The 17,238-nt window shown below is 40.4% G+C and overlaps 1 protein-coding gene across 4 annotated transcripts in view; it reads right to left on the bottom strand.

Annotated features, from left to right (window-relative positions):
- Positions 1-165: 165 nt before the first annotated feature.
- MYH11 (myosin heavy chain 11) overlaps positions 166-17,238 on the bottom strand; it is a 56,520-nt gene continuing 39,447 nt past the window's right edge. For 2 of the 4 annotated variants that reach the window (XM_051774456.1, XM_051774519.1), the window contains 22 exons: positions 17,098-17,206; positions 16,340-16,471; positions 15,844-16,050; positions 15,327-15,464; positions 14,805-14,928; positions 14,172-14,343; positions 13,395-13,607; positions 13,085-13,229; positions 12,790-12,996; positions 11,648-11,752; positions 11,393-11,545; positions 10,742-10,990; positions 10,279-10,491; positions 9,374-9,586; positions 8,566-8,727; positions 7,695-7,823; positions 7,084-7,172; positions 6,736-6,859; positions 6,385-6,593; positions 5,716-5,824; positions 4,898-5,070; positions 166-850 (listed from right to left, as the gene is read on the bottom strand). In XM_051774456.1, the coding sequence (XP_051630416.1) occupies positions 712-850; positions 4,898-5,070; positions 5,716-5,824; positions 6,385-6,593; positions 6,736-6,859; positions 7,084-7,172; positions 7,695-7,823; positions 8,566-8,727; positions 9,374-9,586; positions 10,279-10,491; positions 10,742-10,990; positions 11,393-11,545; positions 11,648-11,752; positions 12,790-12,996; positions 13,085-13,229; positions 13,395-13,607; positions 14,172-14,343; positions 14,805-14,928; positions 15,327-15,464; positions 15,844-16,050; positions 16,340-16,471; positions 17,098-17,206 (3,514 nt within the window). In that variant the 3' untranslated portion in view covers positions 166-711. Of the gene's footprint in view, positions 851-3,762; positions 3,795-4,897; positions 5,071-5,715; positions 5,825-6,384; positions 6,594-6,735; positions 6,860-7,083; positions 7,173-7,694; positions 7,824-8,565; positions 8,728-9,373; positions 9,587-10,278; positions 10,492-10,741; positions 10,991-11,392; positions 11,546-11,647; positions 11,753-12,789; positions 12,997-13,084; positions 13,230-13,394; positions 13,608-14,171; positions 14,344-14,804; positions 14,929-15,326; positions 15,465-15,843; positions 16,051-16,339; positions 16,472-17,097; positions 17,207-17,238 lie in introns of all 4 variants that reach the window. The other 2 variants (XM_051774595.1, XM_051774661.1) reach the window with 2 other exon arrangements.

Raw genomic sequence — 17,238 nt, 5'->3', positions numbered from 1 at the left:
TGTATTTCCTCAAAAGCAACTGCTTAGGAGAAAATCAAGGTTTTGTTCTGATTACAGGTGACCTTTTCTAAGAAGTATTTCAGTTTTAGAGAAGCTTTCCTGCATCCCCCATTCTGTTCAAGCTGTATTGCACCCAAGTCACACTTGTACATAAGAATAGTGGAGTCGTTTTTATAGCCTTTTATTAGTGTGTAAGCACATCCATGGTGCATATAAAACTGTAACAGTTGACTTAATTTGAACAAATGATATTTTTCAGTAAGTGATTAAAAAGGCACTTCCACCTTGTGAATTGTGCATCAGGGGTGTAGTAACCAGGAGAAAACCCTATATTAATTGAATACTCAAAATGAAAGTTTAAGAAAAGATTAACTGACCAATGCCTTTTTTTTTCCCCTGCAACAGTCTTAACAAATCCTGTGTAGACTACAGTTCACTGGAATTTAAGTCATTTGAGCTACTAGTGCTCACTTTCTGGAAGATTCTCAAAGTGAATTCCTCTGTTAAAAAAACCCCACCTTTTCAAATACACTTCCCAGTAAAATAAGTTTTGGAGTACTTTTAACATCAGTCTATACATTGGAGACAAGGCAGTTGTGCTTTTATCTGTCAGAGGAGTGGGTGTATGTGACCTTGACACTAAGAGTAGACTTATACAGTGCTAAATATCATCTTCCCTCCCCCTGCTGCAGTGCAATTTTTTAAGCGTGTTTATTCACTGGCTTTTGTTCCATTGAAATCTCCATCTCTGGCATCCATTTCGTCATCAGCTCCATCTGTTGCATTCTCAATTACTCTTCTGCCTCCGGATCTACGGGGTGGGGCAAAAGATGCTGGCTCATTTCCCCTCCTGCAGTTAGAGGGGGAAAAAAAATAAAAAAATCAGGTGTTAGGTCAGGTGTTAGGTCATTTGGAGTCCTTACAAATAAGCACAGGCTTTTGTAACAGGACCTGTGGGGCTGATGGTTCTAAATGCAGAAGAGCCAAGATCTGTGGGCCTCTAATGCAACTTTCTGTTCTGTAGCATGTAAGAGTAATTTATGAACAGGTTGAGACTCCCAGTTCCTTGGAACTGGGATGGGATTCCTGTTCTTGTGCTTGTGTTCTTGTTCTCATCTGCCCCAAATCACCCCTACTCTTCCCTTCATTTCACTGTCTTCCCCTATTGGGACTGCAACTGATTGTGCTTGGAAAGAATGGAAAAAGGTGCTCCACAACAGCAGGGCAGTGTCCCTCCTGTCCCTCTGGAAGAGAGGGAGAGAGAGCAGACTTGTACTGCATTTCTGCCCTGCAGTCTGGGTAAGCCCCCCAGTTGCTGAGAGCCCTGACCCTGGGATTGGAGCAGTGCTGTGGGTGTCCACAGGCATATTTGAGCCCACAGTTCTTCTCTGCAAAGACTGCACTGGTCAGAGCACCACAGGTGCTTTGACAGGTATGACATCCTAGGTTGTGAGTAACTCCAGTGTTTTTTCCAGTGGAGAGAGGAAACCATCACTGCTTTGGAAGTGTGTTTGTAACCCAAACAAGGTGCTGATGCTTAGCAGTGCACGTGTCTCACGGAAGATGCTTTTTCCCACCTTACCCCCTTTTTCCTCTCCCATCTCCCTCCCATCCCCATATATTTCATAGCCACATCCCAAGGCAGGGACACTTTGGTCCTCAAGGTTAATTTTTTGGGGAGGTGTGAGCAAGTGAGACAGAGGATGGATTTGCCTCTTCTTGGCCTCCATTGCTACTGTGCTACAAAGCTTCAGTTTTGTGACATGGCCTCTCACTTGCCCCTCATTAAGCAAAGCTTTGTAAAGGCTTGAGACCACAGACATAAGCAATAAAAGAAATTCATGATCACTGAATGCTGTGCCAGAATTACTAATTTGGTGTTAAATATATCTGAGACTACACTTTTGGGTACAGCAATCATGCATAAATATTTAAAGGCTTGTCTTGTCCTTGCAAAAGACTAAGCCAGTGTCCTTCCTGAAGCAGATATTTAAGTCTAAAGCTCAATCTTCCATATGAGGAAAGTGGGTAGGATCATTGGCTGGACTAACTCATTTCAGAGGCATGAATCTGTGTTTCCAAGGTGGAAATATGACATGTACTTTATTTTCCACAATTCTGTCCTTAAACTTCAGTGTAAGCAGCACAATTAGCTGGATAATAAAGCTTCCTTTAAGGTCTGCTGTTGGTTAACCATAGTTGTTCTGGTGCTAATGGCATGTATTGAACACAAGGGTATATTACTTTTACCCTGGTGTGTGCTTGGCAGAGTCTAACAGCAGTGTCTGCTACTTTATGGCAGCAAATATTTGTTATTATTGTTTAGCAGGAAGGTTCTAATTAGGTCAGTAAATGCATTAATTCTTTTTAATAAAGGAAGAGCTCTTTCCCCCTTGGACTTGTGCTATCTGGACTCAGTTACTTATGAGTCATTTGTAAGATAACTCTCTTTGTGCTGCAGTAATTCACTGAAGTGCTATAAGAGAACGTGGGTCTGGGGACAACAACAGCAAGAGTCCAGCCAAATTGTGCATTACAGTTTTGGCTACAAAGTGAACTTCTTATCACACACTAACTACTTATTAACAAACTGGTGCAGTATGCATAAACTTACCAGTTATTTAAACTGGTATTGGCCCTCTGGATAAACACTTTTTGTTTATATCTGTTCCTCTTAAACAGGTTTATGTGTTTGATAATATTCATGTGGTCATTTGCATTAGTACCTTTAGAATAATGCATGGAGCTGAGACAAGCCTTAAGCATCAGTGTTTGCTTAGCACCTCTGTATTTAATCTGCCTTTGAACAAGTGCTTCTGGAATAGTGCTTGAATAACAGTCTAACTGGAAATATCAGGCTGACTAAAAGGCACATGCAAGGACAAGACATCTTTAAATATTTGTGTATTCACAGCAAAATCCAGCAAATGTAAAATAGAAAATATACAAATATTACAAGGCAATAGCTCTTTAATTTTTGCAGCAGCAGGTGTTCCTATCTCCAGAGAGTGTAATATAGTGCTGTGCTAGGTTACAGTGTCAGCTTTACTTTCTGTGTCCGTGCTCCATGTTTTAATAACAGTAGACAAAACAATGTAATGTCTGGAAAACAGCTCTAAAAGCTTGAGTAATAGCTCTTTGTAAGCAATACAGGCACAGAGTGCTATGTAACGAAAGGCAAGACTTTCTCTTCTGTCTGTGATTGTGTGGTGTGTGACAAATCACATGCAAGTAAGGTCTTCCCAAATCTCAGGTGAATTAGATGGACTCTTACCTTAGAGTCAGCATTACAGTATGCATAAAAAATACTGTGAAATTCTAGTGACATGCTGTGACACTTCATATTCATTAGTCCTTTTAATCAATTTTACTAATCAATGGTGTATTTTATTTGAAAAAATTTAATCTTCGCGGCAGCACACAAAGATGATGTGCAAAAAAAAAAACAAAACCAAAACCCAAAACATTTTCATGCAGAAAAAGTCAGAGTCCTTCATTAGGTACTCTGTTGGTAGAGCTTGTGAGAATGCAACATTGGTAAGTCTATGTCAGTACATAACCTACTTGTAAGAAAGATGTATCACTGATGAACAGCTGATGGCAGCTAGATTATTGTAATATTTGTCTCTTTTGATAAAACAGATTAATGCCAAGATATCCAAGCCTTCACAGTTTGCAGAAACCTCACATAATTTTAACCAGGGCCAAAGAAAATGGAAATTTGTGCAATACAAGCTAGCTGCAAAGTTGAAGGCATGGTACCTGCTTAGTCATGCGAAGGTTCCTGTGTCCCTCTGAAACAGAGATAGAGAGTCCCGGGCAGTTATACTAAGCACATGGTCATGATCAGAGGTAGGTAATTACTTTTAAATAATTAAACAAAGTACATTACAGCCAATTACATTACATTTAGATAAAACAAAAATAAGCCTTATGGTGTTCTATGTAAAAAGGGCTGGACACAGCCCCTGCTTCGTAAGGCAGCCAGGAGCATGTACTACCCAAGGTGGTGCTAATGGAACCACATCCATAACTTCACTTGGAAGGGAATCCCCATCTGAAGCATGTTACTGGTAAACACACTGGCAAACTACTTCGAGAACACAACTAGACAGGTGCTTTGTTTTTCATCTGACATTGTTGGGCTTAGGTAGAAGGCAAAATTTTATGGTAAAATGATGCAGATAGATTAATTTCTTTATAACTGAACTCAGCCTCTTTATTTCCTTGAGCTGGTGTTTTCAAATCCAGTGAGTACAGGAGAGTTCGGGTTTGTAGCTGACTGATCACAACTTTATCTTTTTCCCAGTCAGTTTTAACAAGAAAAAACAAAGGGACATTTTGATCTTTTCCTTGGTATGAGGACACTGAATCCCTTTATGAGAAAGTCCAAAGAGACTTTGGAATAAGAATAATTTAGTATGTTTTGTCTTTTGACAGCTGTGATGTTGTCTAACACTGTTGATGGGTGTTGTGTGTGAGTTGTGCATGTGTGAAAGTGTGAAAAGCACAAGCATTTCTACCCTTTTGTGACTGCTTCTGTACAAATAGATACAGCCATCATATAAAGAGTGTTTTCAAAAAGCAACCAAGCCTAATTCTGTTCTGATTTAAGCCAGCAGGAGTTTTGATTAGAAAAGAGTAAGGCCTGTGCCATGTTGTCACAGTTGTTCATCTCACAGCTGAAATCTGCTGCAGTGTAAGAAATGCACTTCACTTCTGACTTAGGCCTTTGGTTCTGTCTGCCAAGCTAATACAAGGAGTGAGTAACTGTGCAGCATCATCAGTGTCTGTTCTTTACCTGACAGGTTTTTTTTTTTCCCCTTCTGTAGTTTAGTTCTAAATTTCAAGGCTGTCAGTGAGTGGGAAGGGCTACCCACTACTAGGGCTACTCTACCTGAGCTTGCTCTTCAGCGCTGTAACCTCACGGCCCAGGGCTTCGTTACTCTCCGTGGCTTCATCCAGCTCCCTCTGCAGCTTCCTGCGGTTTGCGTTGATCCGCTGAGACTCTTCCTCAGCCTCCTCCAGCTGCCTTTTCAGCTGCTTGAGTCGTGCATTGCCCTTCTCGGCCTAAAGGGAAATTTTAGAGTAATGCTTTAATTTAAAACGGGTCCCATAGCTTTACATTCCTCATTTTAATTTCATGCTTCTATTAAGAGTTTGACTGAAACACGATCCAAATCAAAGATGGAGGCTTAAAATCTTAGAATAACTTTGCTTTGTGGGAGTTCATTTTGCTGGTAGATATTGTATTCAGACACTACTTGTTGCTTCTTTTGCTGCACAGTCCTACCTCTGCTTTTCTGGTTTGCAGGTTGATGTGCTTTAGGTAAAGGTAAAATTTTAAAATAAAATGTGTTCAGCATTTCCATTTATACACTGATAAGGGTGTTGTGCACAATCCTATATCACTGTGCAGTCAGACTGTTTCAGCTGGCTGATTGACAAAGACTAGTGCTTTGGCATTGGATGTAGCATGGAAGAAGAATTATATTGTCCCATATGTATATATATAAGGGCTGTACAGCTCTCCCAGCACAGAATCCAGACAAACAGCCTGCTTTCCAGAGAGGCATTTGTTTGAGGCAGAATGTGGAATCTTCCTTTCTTAGGGTAAAACCTGAAAAAATTTTTCCACTGAAAGGGTTGGAATCTTCCTTTCTTAGAGTAAAACCTGAAAATTCTTGTGCCCAAGACTAAGAGACATTTTGATACCTGGTCTTTGTACTGCTCCGCCTGCTTTCTCTCGTCCTCCACCTGCAGCAGCGCGTCCTTCAGCTTCTTGTCCTTCTGGCGCAACGTCTTGGCCGCAGCCTGCTTCTCTCTGCAAGGGACAGGGCACATGTGGTCATGTGCAAGGTCTGTAGAGTCCTCACCTGCCTCAGGCTTGTTGCTCATGAAACTGGCACCATGGACCCATAAGTTAAAGGCCTTGCCTAATTTAACAGGTGAATTCTGAGGAAAACTTAAAGGCCACGTTCTTCCGATCAAAACAAATATCTGTCTTTGCTGTATGCTAGAGGTGCTCCAGGAGATCTGTGCTGAAACACATGGTGATTTCCTTGAAGAATAATCCTACAAGTGGCACAATGTTATGGTAATTAACCTGGCAGGGTCATGGGGCAAATACTCTAAAATTCAGGGGAGCAGATCCTTGCCTTTGATACCAGTAGAACTTTCCACCAGTAAAATGATTCTTAATCAAAAACTGTAACAACTCCAGTTACTTGCCATTGTTTCAGAAATGTTAAGTGAGGAAGAGACTTTACCAAGCCTTAATGGCACTGAGAGCCTGATGACACAAATCCTGTTCACCTTTGTTTACTTTCTGTGTCATTAACTGGAGCAATAAATGAACAGCTGTTCCCTCAGGGAGACCAGTACCTGGCTTCCTGTTCCAGTTGCTCTTCGAGAGAAGCAATTTTGGCCTCCAGAGCAGCAATTGTAGCTTTGAATTTGTTCTTCACAGCTCCCTCCATCTCCTGCAGCTTACTCTTTAGCTCTTTGTTCTGTCTCTCCAGTTGCTGCCGAGCGTTTTCGTTCTTCTGTGCAGTTTGGCGCTCTGTTGCCAGCTCATTGTTCAGCTGCTCTGCCTGCAAGGTGAGAAGGGGTGCTGTCAGAAGTCTTGCATGCTTTCAGAGAAATGACAGGTGGCAATTCTCTGGATATTCAGAAGCACAAATAGCTTTTGCTGGGATATGAACAGAAAGTGCCATGTGCTGAAACAAGCCCTACCTGCTGCACTGCTTTCCTCATGCGATCACCCATTGCGTCTATGTTGCTCTGCTCCTCTTCCAGCTCTTCCTCCAGTTGGGCAATTCTTGCTTCCAGGCGCCGTTTCTCATCCTGAAGGCTCGCCCTGTAAGTTTAAGTTTAAAGAGTGTGTAGTTATGGCTCTGTTCTTTTATGAATTGCCAATAATTCATAAAGAAAACTAGATATTTCAGTGAAACCAGTCAGATGTGTGCCTGTTTTGTTGTCAAGACCAGATGGCTGTTGGGAAATGAACATAACTTCTCCTGGCAGCCACGTGACATTCAGTAGCATGTTTACAGCCTTGTGCATGATTCAGTGTATCCCTACCTTCCAGAGGAAGCGCTTCGAAGTTCCTCTGCCATCTCTTCTTTCTCCAGATCTGCTTGTTTGCGAGCTCTCTCTGCAGCAGCCAGGTCCTGGGAGAAAAGGAAAAGGCAGCACAGTAAAGAAATGAGCAAGTAAATGTTCAGTTACAGCATGACACAAAGGACTAAACTTTCTAAAACTGGTATAAGATGGGTTGTCTTGTTAACAGAATAAATTCTTGTCATATCATAAATCCTAGGGAAGTGCAAAGAAATACACTTTATCCAGCCTGTCAGCTGGTTTCTATTTTATTGGTTTTAGTCACAAGATTGCCATTTAATACATGTAGGAATAATAGCACTAACAAGACTTCAGGAATTTATAGCTATTGAAAACAATTTGTGTTGGATCTGTGCCTTTCTCCAATGTGATTTTTTTTCAGCTTAATCTGACTGTGCTCAGAAGTAGATCCAACAACTTTAGTGGAGTACATGGAGCACATGGAACTTGTTACAGGTGCTGCTTACAGCTTTCAGTCCCTGATAGCTGTTAGATTATTTCACTGCAGTTCTGTTTTGCTACTGGAGGTCATGTGTAGTCTCCTTCATACTGCTTTAAGTTTCCTACTTTACCTCCTGAAGCTGCAAGAGTTCTGCTTCCAGGCTCTTTGCTTTCTTCTCATTTTCTCTGGCTGTAGCAAATATTTCTTCTCTGGCAGCCCGTGCATCATCCAGCTCTCTTTGGTAGTCCTTCATCTGAGCCTTGTTGAAAAGAATAACAGATTTATTACTATTTCAATAGACAGAAATTTGGATGGAACAGAACACATACGCATTTACACTGTCATAATGCTGCTTAAATGGTATTTTCTTGAGAGATCAGCTGGCACATGTTGGAAAGGTCTGAAATGATATGGCAAGAAGGGCAATGCATTGACTTGCACACTGCATCTTTTATAATGCCTATTGTCCGTATTTCCTCGGAATATTTGGGTACATGTGCAGTCTTCATCTTTCCGAGACATCCTTTTTCATTGTTTAGCTGTCAGCCTATGACAGAACAGTTGATATGGAGACTTATATAAACAGGAACATGCTAATTCAGAGACAACATGATTCCTGAACAGTCTTCTATGCTCTTTAATCAAGTGTTAGAACCAGGATTGAAGCTCTGTAATACATTTTGTCTTGTAACCCTTTCTCTACATGGGAATCTTTGTTTTCCTTCATGTAGGTAAATAGCAGATGAATGTTGGACAGAGAATTTTGGAAGCTCTCTGCAATGATGAAATTTAAGATTCTAATTATTTGCCCTGTGGAATTTTCCACTGTCATTCAAACTGACTGTCAAAATACAGATATTTGAATGTGGGAGTCTAGTTAAAATTCCACCTCTAACCAACCATCCATAGTAAGCATCAAGTTCACAGATGACACCTAACTTTTGTATTGTGACTGTTCAAAACACAGCAGTGGGAAAAACTGTATTTGTGGGCTTAGATACCTGTAGTTTGCGAAGTTGTTTGATGGCTTCTTCCCGACCTTTGTTAGCAGAGTCAGCTTGGCTTTCCAGGTCTTTAACATCCATCTCCAGCTTCTTTTTGGCAGCAGCTGCCAGGGCACGTTGCTTCCGCTCGTCTTCCAGTTCCGTTTCATATTCGTGGAGCTGATCATTAAAGAAAACGAGATCAGTTTAGGAAAGTCCTTGAGCCCTTTTAAAGACTCTGTGTATGTCTGGATAGTATATACAGACCCCATATCCCTGTTAACTGATTTCCCTGGCAGTTAAGATAGATTTCCATTTTGTCCCAAAATTAAAGATTTTTCAAAGAAGTCAGCAATTTGGGTTCTGTATTCATGGAGGTGTGTATATTACAAGATGATGACTACAGCAGTTGTCCTTGCTGTCACAACACTTCTATACAAGTTCTATCCTGTCTATTTTCATCTCCAATGCTTTTCTATCCATTCAGTGTACCTTGGGAAGGTAGATGTATTAGAAGCTGTCTTTTTTGACTTGCACTGAGAACATAGGGGAGGTGATTCTGACTATGTCAGAAAAATCAATTGATATGATTTATACGATATTTATACTAGGTTGTAGAGTTTAATTGCTAAATCAGTTTGCAGTTGTGCACCTGCTACAGAAACAGAAAAAAACCTCCTGCCTTTTTCAGTATAATAACTGCGTTTTTTTTTAATTACCAAGCACAAGGCAATATGTTTTCTTCTCATTATAGTAAGGTTTTAATAATGGCATGAGGCTGGGGACTTGATTAGATATTTACAACAGCAAGAATAGGGAATGGTACCTGTTTAAGGAGTTGTCTTTTCTTCTCCTCATTCTGTTCATCTCTGGCTTGTAAATCTCTTTCAAACTGGCCTTTCAGAGCCTGCATGTTAACCTCCAGCCTGAGTTTGGCATCTTCAGCAGCCTGTAACTCATCCTCTAGCTCTTCTAATTGTGTCTTCATCTCTTCTACTTGCTGTTCAAGGGTCCGTTTAGATTTCTCCAATTCATGCACCTTTCAAGCAAAGAGAATTTAATAGACACATTATAAGAAATAAAAATAATTCTAGTTAAATGCAGTCTACCTGCAGTATAGGCCACATTTGGAATTATCAGCTGTGAACAATGAATGAACTAATTTGCACTGAAAATGGTAAATTAACATTTTTTTGTGCACTTGCAAATCAGTCTTAAAATAACCAGAGATTCTCTTTATTCCATTTTTAATCTAGTCAAATATAATAATTTAATATATTTAGTATTGCAAGTAATATAATCATATCCCTGTATAAAAGAAGTGATTGGCAATGCATCAGTGGAAATTTGCTGCAGTTGTATGACTGAATGTTAGGCAGGTTGCAAATCTGTAAAATCAGATTTGCAGAGTTTACAATTTCAAAGCTATGTAATAAACTAGTAAATTATTTACAGTCTCTTTAATTTATTTTTTTTCAGTCTTAGAAATCAATAAGAATCTTCTTCATGCTTGAAATTATGTTAAAAAGAAAGATAGCTTATGGTTACTTTGCTAAGTCCCTTGAAAATTTGGACACAGAAGGAATAATCCTTGAGTTCTGTATGAAATATCTGATCTTGCTGAATGGATTTGAGTGCTACAGAGAATTTCCCACACTGAAAACAATGATCTCTTTTTTAGCTTCTATTTTAAGTTACTGTTGTGGATATTGTTCTAAGACCAAAACTTACATTCTTGCCAACATCATCTTTGGAGCTGACAAGATCTTCCATTTCAGCTTTCAACATTTTGTTTGTTCTCTCCAGTTCTTCTTTGGCTTCCAAAGCCTCTTCAAGTGCTCGGGCCAATGACAAAGCCTTTGTTTCCTTTTCTCTTGCTTCAGCTTCTGCTCTGTCCCTTTCATCTGCATATTTTGAAGAGATGTTTTTCTCTTCTGCTAGCATCTGTGAAAAGGTAGTGCCAATACAGGAAGTCAATAGTAAAAGGGTTTTTCTATTGCAGATGTCTTGTCAGTTGTTAATGACAGAGAAGGATCTCTGCTTTTGATAAAGGCATATAAATACAGAATTAACCAGTGTGTGTGTAATTAAAATTTAGTTTATTTTTTGTCCCTTTTCACTAAACCAGTGGACACTCTGTGAGTTCCAGAGAAGTTAGGTGATAACACAGCAAGGGAGAATCTTAAATCCATACCTGATCAAACTTCTTCTGTTTCTTCTCCAGGTTGGAGACCAGCTGACGCTGGTTGTCCAAGTCCACCACCAGATCATCCAGCTCCTGCTGGAGTCTGTTCTTGGTTTTTTCCAGTTTGTCATAAGAAGCAGCCTTTTCCTCATACTGTTGTGTGAGGCTTTCAATTTCCTTCTGAAGTTTCTTTTTGCCTTCTTCCATGAATTCTACTGTGGTGGTAAATTCCTGTATCTTCTTCTTGGAATCAGAGAGCTGAAATTTGAATTCAAAGGACATATCTTTTTAGCAGTGGCAAAACTTGGCAAAGAGACAGCTAAGACCTGGAGGGCTTATCAAATTTGACCCTTTTTGAAGCCAGTCACCCACCACCCAGCCTTCATAAAATGAGGCAGAGCACAGACCTCGTATGCATGTACAGGCCTTGTGTGCAAGACTATCTTTGGAGCTATCTTGCATTTGTACCTGTCCTAGAGATCACACTTTGAAGGAGAGGGAGGCTGCTGCCCTTACTGGGTAGCTTCACTGATGCCTTCTGGACTAACAGCACTAGTTCCCTGAAGGTCCACATGCTGTGCCAGGATAATTCTACAGATCCTCTGGAATTACTGACAAATCTCAGTGATGGAGCTAATGATTTAGCTATGGCACTGATACCTGTATTGTCAGTGTTGAAATATGTCTCTCCAGATTTTGTTTTGCTTCTACTTCTTCATCCAACTGCTCTTGCAAGCTGTTCTTCTCATCCTCCAGCTGACGAAGCTTGGTAGACACATTCAGCTTCTGCCGCGTTTCTTCCTGAAGCAGCTCCTGCAGTCACCACATCAGTTGGCAGTACAGTCATTAGTTTAGGTCTTTTTATAGTGAATTTTATAAACATTGTAGGTGAGCTGTTCTTGGATTCAAGTTTACCTGTGTATCTTGTAGCTGAGATCCCAAGGCTGCAACATCTTTGGTCAGTTTGATATTCTTGCTTTCTGCTTCATTGAGCAAACTGGTAACATTTTCAACCTCCACCTGTGAGACACCACAGAGAATAAACTCAGTTATTTTGCACAACTTCAAAATCTTCCTCCAAACTTCAGTTTGCTTGCTTTTGTTTGAAATCTGAAGTTTGAACACGATCTGAATCTGCTCCTATGCCTCTGGGTTGCCTCAAGCACTGACAGTTTCTGGCTTAACTGCAATTCACAGTTTTACCATAATATTTCTGGACAATATGTGGGATTTAATTCCTCTGGAACTAAATTCTACACACAGACTATGCAGTGTCTGCATGTTGTCTTTGTGTCTTGTGTATTAAGGCCTAATGCCATTTTTGTCTAGTTTACCTTAGTATTTCATTACTATTTATCAAACCTAATCACATTCATAAAGCAATAATAGTATGTTCCTTGCAATGAACTGCAAAGGAGAATGGGGATTTTTGATGGATTTTCCTTCCCCTTCACAAGTTTGACAGAAGGAGATGCATTTTGATTATATTTTCTTATTTATCCCCAGCTTAAAATAATGAAAGCTTACTGCAGCTATGAACAAGATGTAACAATAAGCTTGATTAGTGTAGCTGGACATTAAACATCTACCAAAGAACCATTTTAAATTACCTTTAGTTATTTCTAAAACTGTAGATAAGTGAGCATTGTCCTTTCATTGTCAAAGTTCTGAGCACCTTTTATGTGTTTTATAGCTGTCTAATCCTTTACTAGAAGCCAAATTCCTACCAATTTTCCCCACCACCCAAAAATGAACAAACAGAATAAACTCTGTAGGATATGCATCGTGATCACTGAATCAGTGAGGACATTACAGACTGCAGCGTGTACAGAGGGATGATGAGAGTGAAAGCTCTCAGTTCCGTGAGATGGAATGTTCCAGTTGATTAATTGTGTGATAACTGAGGTAGGAGTTTAAGGTAGGAACCCTACAGGTGACAAAAAAATGAGCATTTCGGCTGCAGGGCCAGGTTTCCTCCAGATCCACCCTCACAGAACAGTATAACCTGGTCTTTTCAGTCCCAGGGTGCCACAGCAAAATGTCAGGGTTCTTCCTACCTGTAATTTATGAACTTTTTCATTGAGTTCTGTCCGAACACGCTCTCCCTCAGTGTATTTGGACTGTAGCTCTTGCAGCTGTACTTCCAGCTTCTTCTTCTTGTGCTCCACATCCTGCTTGGCCTGATTCAGGCTCCTGACTTCATTAGCCAGATCAGCATTGTCTTTCTCCAGTGACTGTTTGGTCTTATCCAAGTTTGCTTTAGCCTACAAGCATGAAGTGAAGAAAGATGATTTATAAAAGGAAAACGTGTTATCCCATAGATAGTTTTCAGCAAGATGGATTTCTGTTTACCCGTTTGAATTGTTCCAGCTGCTCTGTTAGCTCTTCCACAGCTTGAGTGTGCTTTTGCCTCATCTCCTGGACCTGAGCTTCATGAGTTCGAGTCTCCTCCTCCAGGGCTCTCTTCAGCACTGTGACCTCCTGTTCCCGCTTTGCTCTGGAAGGTAACACACATAAATGGAGCAGCAGCAGACAGTTGCAGTGACTGGGAAAATAGCACTGCTGCACAGCCACTGGGAAAATAGCACTGCTGCACAGCCACTGGGCAGCACTCTACTGAGCTTGGTGACATTTTTTTGCCCAGTGTGCTACATTTCCATACCTGAGCTCTTGCTGGGTGGCTGTGGTATCCAAAGTATCCTCAAGCTCTGTCTTAAGAGCCTCCAGCTCTTCACCTAGGTCTCTCTTCTGTTTTTCTGCTTTGTTTCTTGCATTTCTCTCAGACTCCAAGTCTTCCTGGAGATCAGAGATGATAGATTCCAATTCACGGATCTTCTTGAGGGCGTTGTTCTTCTGACTAGTTTCATCTTCCAGCCTTTTTGAAAAGAGAGTATTTAATTTTATAAATTCAATAATAATAATAATAATTTCACTTTGAGGGAGTCAATATACAGAGATTAAAGGTTTATAGCCTCTGTGAAAGAAAGTACCAAAGAAAAAGGGGTGAGGGGACTGATACAAGAAGGATCTCACAGCTGTGCTTTATTGGGACACAATGGCTGGAGATGCTGATCAGCTGATTCAGCAAATGTTTTGGTTGAGTGTTTTTACTCTTAAATCTATACAGAAAATCCACTGACATTCTGGAGTGGATCAAGGTCAGACTCTTCATTAATTTCTGCCTTTTGCCAATGAAGTATTCTGTTACATTTTGTTGTTTACATGACAGCATTGCCGTTGCCTATGTGAAGAGGAGTTTTCACTGATGCCAGGAGATAAGATTATAATAATGATAGTGTAATTATGTTTTGCAAAATGAAATTTGGAAAATGGGGAAGCACACATGGAGGATGAACTGAGAAATGAGATTCATGGCTGCAGCTTCTCACTGTCTGGGAAGGGACAAGACAAGTTCCAGCTTGGGCTCAGGAGTGAATACCTGGCTAGAGCAGCCTGCAGCTCTTCCTCCTTCTTGGCTAGTTGTGCCTTCAGATCAGCAATTTGTGCCTGCAGCTCTGCAATCTGCTCATGTAGATCATTCGCCTCCCCTTCCAACTTCCTCTTAACTTTATCCAGTTCCTGTCTGCTCTTCTCTTCCTTCTTCAGCCGCACTGAAAAATGAAGGATTTTGGTCACTGGAGCGTGGTAGTGAAAGGAGACCTTAGTCTGATGTTGAACTTAGGCAAAAATTGTTCTGGTCTCGAGTGTGGCCATACATTTAACTACAAGTCACTGTGTTTTTCAAGCAACATGCAATACCTTATTTCTAGCCATCCTAGAGATTCGTTTATTTATCTTTCTCCAAAAGAAGCATTAATTTTTTTTTTCTCAAATTTTCTCTCTACTCTTTTTTATGTAAAAAATAAAATGTATCAGTTGTTTGTGCACCCTGGGGTTTTGGTGATTCTCAAGTACAAAGTGGTTTCAGCATACGAAATTTGGAAAACACCCCACATATTTTTTAGAAGTTCTCTCCATATTCTCATGGGTTTTTTTTGTTCTGTGCCAAGGCAACAACAAAACCAACAACAACAAATAAAAAAAAATCCCAAGAAACTATTGCTTATGTTACCTTCAAGTTCTGAAATCATAGATTCATGTTTGTTCTTGAGCTTTGTAAGATTTTTGGCTTTTTCTTCTTCTTCTGCAAGATTTGTTGTTAGATCGCTTATTCTTTCCTCAAGGAGTTTTCTTTCCTTAAGAAAAATAAAATACTTCTGTTAACAAAAGTGTCTGTCATTGGTGATCATGAATCATTGGTGATCATGAATCAACTCTCTGCCTACAAAAAATGTCCAAGAAACTGTCTTTTTATGCTGTATTTCTTGAGGCTGTAGTGATACATTTCAAATTTTTGATTACAGAGGAACTGAGGATTGGTGTCTGTGAATTCCATGTTCTCTAATCTGCTGCTATTAGGATCCTGTGCTGGTAAGTACAGGGCTCAGTTCACAGGACCATTCTCTTTCAAAAAGTACTTGCTTACTGCCAGTTTTAATAATGAAGTTTGGTTGAAATTAGTCGAAACCCAAGAGATGATGTTCTCTCAACTTTCATTGTTTTCAGAGTAAGAAAATGGACCCAGAACACTCACTTTGGTTAGCTTGTTATTCTGATCTTCCATTATCAGAATATCATCTTCCATTTTCTTTATCTTGCTATCTGCTGCTACTTTTTCAAGTTGCAGTTTCTGCCTTGCTTCTTCTTCTGCTTCCAGCTGTTCCTCAAGGTCCTTTGAGGGAGAAAAAGAAATCCACAAAACATTAGTTCTGGAGAAAAAATACCACTTAGATTAAGAAATACTTCATGTTTGTTACAGTGTGTGGAGTATGTTGTAGACTTTGTTGTTTTTATTAAGAACTAGACAATCGTAATACTTGGTGACACTGAAGGAAAGATTTGTTAAAATACTTTTTTAGAGAAAAGATTGCTTAAAGTTGAGGTGGGGAAGAAGGGAACTCTGGAAGAAAGAGCATCAGTTGATTGTTCTTACTTCAGTGGCATAGACATGCCCTCTGCAGAGGGCTGTGCAGGATCTGAGGTTTGCCAGTCTCAGTTTTTCTCAGAGAGACCCAAGTTATTGTCTGTATTTGTCACTTATCCCTCCTTACCAGCATTTGTTGTTGCATCTTTTTCTTCTCTGCTTGCAGCTGCTGGCTGCGCTCCTCCTCTTCCTCAATTCTGGCTTCCATCTCATGCAGAATCTCTTCCAGCTCTTGTTTCTTAGCAGCTAAACGGACTCTCATCTCTTCAGCCTCAGCATACAGTTCAGTCTCTGCCTGAAGCTGCTCCTGAAGGAGGTTCTTCTCTTCAACAAGCTATGCAGATAAAATAGGAAGTTAAGGCTTGGACTGTGAATTGCCCTACAGTGTTGTTTTACTGGGCAGTCCTGGGGTACAGGCAGGCAGCTCTACCACATGTTCTCGTGTGGATTTTGGGCCTTTATGAAGAAACTGGAAGTTTGTACTGAACTTTTGTTCTGGACCATCCCTGTGAATACAATCATGAGTACAAGGGAAAGAAACACCTTCATTATAATATATTATAGCTTCTGAAAATGGTGAAAGAATGGCTAGTGTTTCCCAGAGGCTCAGAGCTGTAAATTACCTGCGAGTGTTTCTGTTCCAGCTCCTTCAATTCACTCTCTGCTTTTTGCTGTCTTTCCTTAGTTTTCTGTAGTTCTTCATCCTTGGCCTGCATTTCTTCCTCTTGGCGGGTGACTTGCAGCAGTGGTTTCACCTGCAAATAGAAAGGTTTTTTTAGGAATGTTTCCTGTCAGTATTGATATGGCTGAGCATGGTACTTCAAGGTGATGGGCTGACTGGCAGTAGTGGTGGTGCTGTCATTGCTCAAGACTGGACAAATACTGTCCAGCCATGCTTGATGTGAACATCTTTAAAGCAGTGAGCCTCAGCAGTGCTGCTCTTGGCCATCTCTGTGGTAATTCTTGGAGCCTTGTGAGCACCTCTGCCTTTGATAGTGTCACTTTTGGAATGGCTCCAGGCCTGTTTTCATCCATTGATAATGTACAAAAGATACCTCTGCATAGAAAGGCAATGTGCCCATGCAGGTGTGTGTTACTGCCTATTTCTGGTTGCAGAGATAGTTATCAATGTTATCCATGTTATCAATGGAGGTAGGAACAGTTTTCTGAATCCAAACTGAAGGCTGTTCTTGAAAAACCTGAGCCTTTTCCATAGGAAAATAGACTTAATTTGTATGAGTGAGAGGAAGATGTTTAGTGTCACAGTTAGGGAATTCCTGAGCTACTGTGTTCCCCACAGCTATATCACTCTGCATGTTCAGAAAATTCGGTTTTACTCTGTGTTCTCCTTATCCACTCACTTTAGTGAACAGTCACTCACTTTAGTGAACAGTCTCCACCACTGCCAGTTCCTCAGCTTCAGGTAAGCAGCACAATTTCTTTGGATAACCTTCATTGCAGTCAGCTGTTGCTGCCTCTTGGCAAATGCCCTGTGATTAAAAGCATAAAGCAAATTGGTTCA

This window comes from Manacus candei, unplaced genomic scaffold, assembly GCF_025592945.1.
Source record: "Manacus candei isolate 608988 ecotype Guabito, Panama unplaced genomic scaffold, ASM2559294v1 h1tg000002l, whole genome shotgun sequence".
NCBI lineage: Eukaryota > Metazoa > Chordata > Aves > Passeriformes > Pipridae > Manacus > Manacus candei.
This window is presented reverse-complemented; position numbering and strand designations above follow the sequence as displayed.